General features: G+C 39.0%; 1 protein-coding gene across 1 annotated transcript; it reads left to right on the top strand.

Moving 5' to 3' along the window:
- Window positions 1-834: 834 nt before the first annotated feature.
- Window positions 835-5,974, top strand: LOC138880206 (uncharacterized). Its single transcript, XM_070159881.1, has 3 exons — window positions 835-1,040; window positions 1,110-1,725; window positions 5,921-5,974. The coding sequence occupies exons 1-3, from the start codon at window positions 835-837 to the stop codon at window positions 5,972-5,974; spliced, it is 876 nt and encodes a 291-aa protein (XP_070015982.1).
- Window positions 5,975-8,855: the final 2,881 nt, after the last annotated feature.

Below are 8,855 nucleotides of genomic sequence, written 5' to 3'. Positions count from 1 at the left end.
TACCGAAACATATGACGGTTGGAGGATGTTTTTTGACGGAGCCACAAATTTCAAAGGAGTGGGCATTGGAGCATTTTTGGTATCAGAAATGGGTCAGCGTTATCCGGTATTTGCTAAACTCAAATTTACCTGCACTAACAACATAGCGGAATATGAAGCCTGCATACTAGGGCTCAATATGGTAATCGACATGAATATTCAGGAGCTATTGGTAATCAGTGATTCAGATTTGCTTGTGCACCAAGTACAAGGAGAGTGGGCCACCAAGAATTCCAAGATACTGCCATATCTGCACTATGTGCGGGAATTGAGAAAGAGGTTTACAAAGATACAATTCCGACATGTGCCCAGAATTCAGAATGCGTTTACCGATGCATTGGCTACTTTGCCATCCATGATACAACATCCAGATAAAAACTACATGATCTCATTTCGGTGAAGATCTATAATCAGCCGACATATTGTGCTCATGTCGAGGATGAAGTGGACGGAACACCATGGTTCCATGACATCAAAGAATACTTATCAAAAGGAGAATACCCGGAGCATGCAAATTCCACTCAGAAGTGCACGCTCCGGAGATTGTCAAATTACTTTTTCCACAGCGGAGGGAACTTGTACAGAAGAACTCCTGATTTGGGTTTATTAAGATGTGTTGACGCAAAGGAAGCTTCCAAGCTACTTGAGGATGTGCATGCTAGGACCTGTGGCCTACACATGAATGGTTTCGTCTAAGCTAAGAAGATACTCAAGGCAGGTTACATCTGGATGACCATAGAGACGGATTGCATTCAGTATATCTCCAAATGCTTTCAATGGAAAGTGCATGCCGATATGATAAAAGTGCCACCGAATGAGCTCAATGCAACAAACTCACGTTGGCCATTTGCCGCTTGGGGAATGGATGTTATTGGTCTGATTAAGCCCACTGCTTCAAACAGACACAAGTTTATTCTGGTAGCTATTGATTACTTCACAAAATGGGTAGAGGCTGCATTGTACAAACCTGTAACCAAGAAAGTCATCGCAGATTTTGTCAAGTATCATATCGTCTGCTGATTCGGAGTCCCCGAGTCCATTATTACTGATAATTCTGTCAATCTTAACAGTGATCTGATGAAGGCTATGTGTAAAGCTTTCAAAATCAAGCATAAGAATTCCACAACCTACAGACCTCAGATGAATGAAGCCATAGAAACCACCAACAAAAACATCAAGAAGATACTAAGGAAAATGGTAGAGAACCACAAACAGTGGCATGGGAAGTTACCCTTTGCTCTGTTAGGGTACCGCACCATGGTTCGCACATCAACCGGGGAAACTCCCTACATGTTAGTTTATAGTACCGAAGCTGCCATCCCATCTGAGGTGGAGATCCCTTCTTTAAGAATTATACAAGAAGCTGAACTCAGCGATGTAGAATGGATAAGGAGTCGCTATGAACAATTGGCCCTTATCTATGGAAAGAGAATGAATGCAGTGTGTCACGGTCAACTTTATCAGAACAAGATATCCAAAGTTTTTAACAAAAGAGTCAAACCAAGACAGTTCGCACCAGGGCAACTGGTATTGAAGAAAATCTTCTCACATCAATATGAAGCCAAAGGGAAATTCTCTCCTAACTGGCAAGGTCTATACATGGTTCACTGGGTACTAACAAGAAGAGCACTCATACTTGCAGAAATGGATGGAGAAATCTGGCCAGAACCAATCAATTCAGATGCAGTCAAGAGATACTATGCCTAGATTATTTCACATTTTTTTCTGATGTAATTGAACTACACTTGACCTGATTCCCGTTTAAGAGGGGATTTGTAGGCATCCTTATGGGTTCGGTCATATCATAATAAATTTTCATTCCCCCCAAGTTCAGAAACAAGGACAGAATTTTGATGAGGACCCTCAAAATTCCGGAGCAAGTCCAGCTAACACCATCGCATGCCAGAGAGTCAATTAAGAAACTGGGCCAGAATTTTGAGAAGGATTCTCAAAATTCCGAAGAAGATTCAGCAAGGTCCATCATCTGCAAACAGTCAAAGATCATCTACCAAACTAGGGCAAAATTTTGAGGAGGACCCTCAAAATTCCATAAGAGAGATGCAATGCCTTCGAGACGTGTTATAGTCACTAGTTCATCAAAATTATTAGATATATCAATATATTTCCAAAATAACTCTATTTTTATCAATAATTGCATATTTTTCGAAAACATTATTTCTGTAATAGTCAGGTGTCACCCAGGGGAACTCGAAAGGCTTTCAGAACGAAGCAAAGCAAGGCCAGCAGATAGAAGCACGAACCAACCTCCCCCTACAAAACTTACCAGTTTTCTTTGAACGCATGTACATTTGACGTAACGATAACACTCACAAACATATATACACAAAGCAAATTCACTATCCGACCGGCTATCGAACACCGAATACATCTCCAGCTAATACCTATACTACTCTTATTTGCCACTCGCTCTTTGCATGGGACTAAGCCCTATCCCCCATACTTACATGAGGCTAATACTTGCCTCCATATCTTGCATGAGGCTAATATTTTCCTCCCTATTTGCATGAGTCTAATCCTTGACTCGATGAGGCTAATACTTGCCTCCATACCTATATGAGGCTAGTCCTCGCCTCCCTATTCGCTGAATCTAATCCTTGACTCGATGAGGCTAATCCCTGCCTCCATACCTGCATGAGGCTAATCCGTGCCTCCCCATTTGCATGAGGCTAATCCTTTCCTCCGTATCTTGCATGAGGCTAATCCCTGCCTTCCTATTTGCATGAGTCTAATCCTTTACTCCATGAGGCTAGCCCCTGCCTTCATACCTTTATGAGGCTAATCCCTGCCTCCCTATTTGCATGAGTCTAATCCTTAACTCCATGAGGCTAATTCCTGCCTCCATACCTGCATGAGGCTAATCCCTGCCTCCTAATTTGCATGAGGCTAATACTCGCCTCCATATTCGCATGGGACTAAGCACTGTCCCTTTTCGTGCAAATATTTCTCTATTTTACTATCTGTTTGTTTTTCAATCTGGCTAAGCTTTGTCATCCATTTCACAAGACTAAGCTTTGTCTTGTTAACATCATATTATTGCATATCATGGGCTGAAATATCACCAATCTATCCGGAGGCGTCATAGTCTAAAGGCATTATCTTCATAGCCGGAAGACACCATGCCATGGCCTGAGGATCTCTCAAACTTGCATATCATCATTCGAAGGCGTCATGGTTTGGAGGCACCATCTTCATCGCCCGAGAACATCATTTCATGGCCTACAAATCCCTTACCGAACAGTTCATGGCCCAGGACGTCATGGTCGGAGGACGTTATCTTTTACCGTCTGAAGACAACCTTCATGGTCCAAAGGGAATTTGCATCATGTTTAATTTTTTGCAAATACACGTTTGTAGCATCCTTAATCTGTATGTAACTAGTAAGCAACCGCTATCCTAGCAGGAGCAATCTCGCTCCAGATCTCTCCAACCAACCTGAGCTTTAATCACTCACCGTTGCCGCTTCCGCATCGCATGTCCTTTCTTGCAGTAATTTCATCGGCATACTCTGTAGATGAATCCATAACTACACATGGCCTGGTTCCTATAAAAACAGGGATATGTAGTCAACTCGAAAACCATAGTCCGGCCTCTGTCCTTCAAAACATCCCGCCCGGTCAAAATTGGCCATTATTTCTTTACCCGAAAACTCTTTCATCCTTCCTAGGTAAAAAGGGGCAGGTATTGATACCCAATTTTTCCCTATATTTTTTATATGCCTAAATACCTTCAAATATAGCATATATAAGCATGCACAAGGTTTTTATAATTTTCCAATAATTTTAAGAATTTAAATTGATTTATTTCCTTCCCTTTTATTCATAAAATCCCCGATAATTATCCTGCAAATTATTGTTGTGGTGATTTAGTCATTTAATTTCTATATTTATACCAATATGGTTAAAACGTTTTTATGCATTTTTGTAATTGCATTTTGTATTTTTAAAGCTAAATTGCATATTTGCAATATTAGCCCCATTAATGTATAATTACGTTTATATGTGTAAAATTGATTTCCTATATTTTTAAAATGTTAAATATCAATTTTAAATCATTTTAGTACACAAAATTATTTTCTAGAAATTATGTATTATTTATTATAAATTATATAGGGAAAATTGGCTATTTAAAATATAGCCAGATTTGCATTTCAACTGTAGCCAAATTTAAACCCAACCCCAGCCCAACTTCGTATTAAAAATACCCGACCCAAACCCTGAACCCGGCTACCAGACCCAAAGCCATATTAAATCCTGGTCGTTGATCTAAGAGATCAACAACCCTCGTTTGTTCTTACCATTTTCAATTCCAAACGACCCCTAACCCTAGCTCATTATTCAGAGACTGCCGCCTCTGTATTCTCTCATCTCCTCTCCTCTCTCAACCACTCAACCTAACACTATCTCCTTCAACCGTTGACCTTCTTCTCCGGTCTTCTCCGGTGATCTCCCTTCAACTCCTAAGTGCCCAATGGCTCCTCTAATGCTATGTTTGCCTTCTCTAAGGTCTTCAAGTGCCCAGGGCCACCCCGACTTGCACCTATGGTTCGTCACTTGTCTGTTCTTAGCTACTCCGGTGTGATTTCAAGCAAAATCATGCTGTATTTGGCACGATCCTTGGGATTCTGGACAAGTTTTTTCATCTCTATATGGATTTCTTCTGAACCCTAATTTCTTCCTGTATCTCTTAGATCTGTACAGATCTAGGATGATTTGATTTGGTTTCTTTAGTATTTTACACTGTTCTTGGAACTCTTTTACAAGAATCATCGATTTCAAAGTGTTTTCACCTTCTTCTAAAATTAGGGTTTTCAGAACTCTTTCTAAAACCTTGTTTAAATTGATTCTTTATGTTTAAACTTCTATCTCTTGCATATTTCGACTGATTCTATGATTTTACTATCTTTTCAACTCGTCTATGTTGAAAGCCCTAAATTTCTAAGATTTCTTTGTATGGTTCTGTGTGTTAGCATGACTACTCGATTCTTGTTTAAGTTTCTGTGATTATCTTTCCTCGAATATGTTCTACTGAGTTTTCTTATGCCTAACTTATATCGCCTCTGTATGTTTGTGTTCATCTTGACTGATCAATACTTGCCTCTTTGCTTGATGTGTTTGGTTACTCCTATTCCACTCCTTTTATATGCTAAAACTCTCTCTTTGATTGACTCTGAACTCCTTGTTTCTTGGCCTGATTTGAAAACTTCCATGTAAACTCTCAATTCTCCTATTAACTTGTTTACTTGTTACTCTTATTAAATCAGTGATTTCGAATCCCTGATTTACTATGTGTTGATTTTTGATTATTTCCATATTCTGCAACTTCATTTTGTTTTATGACCTTATTTGGTTAACCGAGTACTTTATTGATTTTTCATGAGTTGTTTCCTTAATTAAACCCCTGTGTACTTACCCCTAATTGTCTATTTTATACCTTATACTCTACTTGATTTCTTTCCTTAATCATTTCTGCCTATTACCATTGGTTGATTACCCCTTTAATTAAAGGGGTACTTGTAGTGAATTGATTCTGATTAGTATTTGGTTCCATAATTACTATGCTACTATGATTCTTGCCTTATTTTACCTAATTTCGAACTACTATATATACACACTCTCTCATTAACACAAAGACACGAACTCTTTGGTTCAAAAGCTCTCTCTCTCACACTTAAACTTCCTGCTCTCTCTTTCGTGCTACTTGCTATTATTCTGAGTTAGCTGGTTGCAAGCCAAGACTAACTATTGTGCTCTCCTACTCTTTCACTTTTGCTTATTGTCTTCTTTACTAGTATGTTCTAATTTCAATTCAAGTTCCAAAAACAATATAGTTCTTTTATTGTTTCATTTCATCCTGTTTCTAGTTTGCTTTTACTTATGGTTTTGCTGTGAAACTTGCAGTTAATATGATTACATGATTAGCATGTTATGTACTCTCATTCCTTAGGAACATTATGAACATGTTACCCCCTCCCCCTCTATGTAGTATGCACTCCTAAACTTGTATAGTTCTGGGATTGATCTCAAATCATGTGGATCCTATACTGAACCCTTGCTGGTTCTGTGGCTATGTCTGATCAGTTGTGTCTGAGCATGTCTATACCAATTACTAAGACCATTGCCTGTTATGTGTTAACAATCATGTGTTCTATGTATCCCCAATCCCCATCACCCCTGTATGTAGGTTTTTTCCTTCTGTTTTGGTCCTGTGAGTATTGCTGATGTGGTTTTGGACTACCTGTTTGATCTACTATTGTCTATTCATGTAACTCTCTCTTTTCAAAGTTGTTTTACTGCATGACTCCCTCTTTTACTCCACAAACCTTTCCAGCAAATCTCTTTAATACAGTTTTCCCACTAAAACCTTTAAAATTGTGTCAAGCACTTTCACTCTACTCCTAAGTCAATAGGTCTTGCCCCCTCCAGTATGTGTATTTCCTTGGGATCCTCTTGAGAACCCTCTGAACTCTCGCATACTAAGGCTGGCCATTCCATACTACACTTACTAAATTTGGTTGCCAAGTCTAGGTGTAAGCACTGGCCGAGATTCTTGAGTTCCTTAGGGAACTTTGATTCACCTAGACTATGACATTGTCTACGAAATTTGGGCATTTGAGGCTATTGGAGACTTTGGAAATCTGGGCCTATCTGTAGGATCCCTATAGAATAACTTCTTATTTTCTTATCTACTTATGTAATTCATTCATATGGTCTTTAAAAATTTGTAAACAAATATTGGAGCAACTAGTGAAAAGGGTGGGTAGTTACATATTTGTGGGGTAACACGGGTAGAAATCATGCCTATAGGACTTTACATTTTTGCTATGTTTGCTTTACCACGTTAGAAACCATGCCTATATGACTTTACATTTTTGCTATATTTGCCTTACCATGTTAGAAATCATGCCTATAGGTCTCAAGTGATTCCATAATAGAAATCATGTTTATAGGTCTTAGAATCAATTTCACAAGTAGATGCCATGCCTATAGGATATAATCCAAATCCAACTTCTGTTATAACAAGTATTTACATGTGTTTTTTATTTTCATGCCTGCAAGTTTCTAAAATAAGTATTAAACAACTAGATATCATGCCTATAGGGAACAACACCAGAAATTCTGCCTATAGATCTCACCTAAGTTTAGTTTAAATAAATCAATTCGGTTAACAATTGGCTCACTTCGAAACTGGTTTAACTAAGGGTTTATTTTCCCTGAAACGAGTTCTTTCAAAACTGCCTTAATCTATCATTAGACATCATGACTATTGGGATTAAAGAGTCCATTTTAAAAACCTGCCTTGTTTCATTATATAACATGTAGTCATCAGTATTCCGTGTATAGGCAAGCCTATAGGACATTTTCAAATCTTGCAACTCTGAGACTGTTTCTATAACTTAGCGTTGTTCTGGTTTAACAGGTTTTAAAAAAATCAGTAGGCAACTGCTAGGGTCATTACTTCTGAATTCATAAAACAAAACTACCTGTTTTCTGTATATTCACTTAGACATCATGCCTTAGGATATTGTTTAACAAAATGCCCTTATTTGTGCTTGAGTCGTGCTGCTTATGTGTATTGTTTGAGGAGGTAAACCTGAGCCTCTAATTGCTCCCTTTTATCTTATATGTTAAAGTTCTAATTGTTCTTGCCTGTCGCCTTAGTATTTTCGCCTTTAAAACCTTAGGGTTCTGTTTAGAACCACCTATAAGTAGAGGTCCTAAATCCCTCCAGGACCATTAAAAAGGGCCGGGCAAAAACACACAATAGAGGTCTCTGACCAACACTCGCTTTAAATGATCACTAAGGGGATGGGAAGGGTGATATGGGATATGATGACTATACGCTAATGTCACGTGTAGCCACTCATTGAGGAGTGTTTACCGGACATTGTGTGGGGTGATCCTATAGGCTACCCAACCTAGGACTCCTCCTTTCCTAAAATTCTTTTTTTGTTTAAAACTTTGTTTTACCAAACTTGTTCAACATCTTTATCTTATTATTTGAGTTATCCAACGTGCTTTTCTTGCAACCTATTTGATTCAACTATTTATTGTAATGGACTAATTTGTGAATATAAGTTCGGCCAGGACCCACAGTTGTGGACTAAGAGGGGTTCCTAACACCTTCCCATCGAGGTCATTTCGAGCCCTAACCCTAATCTCTAGTAATGCAAACCGATCCAAGAGTTAAGCACTCTAGATGACCTAACGCACCATAACTCGTTAGGTGGCGACTCTTCAAACACCCAATTCCCAAAAGAAATTGAGTTATTATTCCAGCCTCTCTCCACGGATGGAAAATAGGGGGCGCGACAGCCACAATATACTATATAAGGCCCTGAACTTGTGGGCAATACCAACACCGGCGCCGTAGTCAAAGTAGTCTTGAGCTTTTGAAAGCTCGCCTCACACTCGTCCGACCATCTAAACGGGGCACTTTTCGGGGTTAACCTGGTCATCGAGGATGTTATAGATGAGAAACCCTCCACTAACCGACGGTAATAACCAGCCAATCCCAAGAAACTCTGGATCTTTATAGCTGATATGGGTCTAGGCCAGTCCTTGACTGCCTCAATCTTCTTAGGATCCATCTGAATACCCTCTGCTGATATAACGTGACCCAAGAAAGCCACTGAACTCAACCAAAACTCGCATTTAAAAACTTAGCATATATATGGCTATCTCTAAGAGTCTGAACAATGACCTAAAGATGCTGCTTATGCTCCTCTCGACTGTGGGAGTAGATCAAGATATCATCAATAAAAATAATCACAAATGAATCCAAATAGGGCTTGAACA

Source organism: Nicotiana sylvestris, chromosome 10, assembly GCF_000393655.2.
Source record: "Nicotiana sylvestris chromosome 10, ASM39365v2, whole genome shotgun sequence".
In the NCBI taxonomy this organism is placed as follows: domain Eukaryota; kingdom Viridiplantae; phylum Streptophyta; class Magnoliopsida; order Solanales; family Solanaceae; genus Nicotiana; species Nicotiana sylvestris.
Note: the sequence above shows the minus strand (reverse complement) of the source record. Positions and strands in the feature narration are given on the sequence as shown.

Coding starts and splice junctions, on each gene's coding strand:
- LOC138880206 (XM_070159881.1), top strand. CDS start 835: ATGATAAAAGTGCCACCGAATGAGCTCAATGCAACAAACTCACGTTGG. Junction 1,041..1,109: donor GTCATCGCAGATTTTGTCAA/GTATCATATCGT, acceptor CAATCTTAACAG/TGATCTGATGAAGGCTATGT. Junction 1,726..5,920: donor AACCAATCAATTCAGATGCA/GTCAAGAGATAC, acceptor TCCTGTTTCTAG/TTTGCTTTTACTTATGGTTT.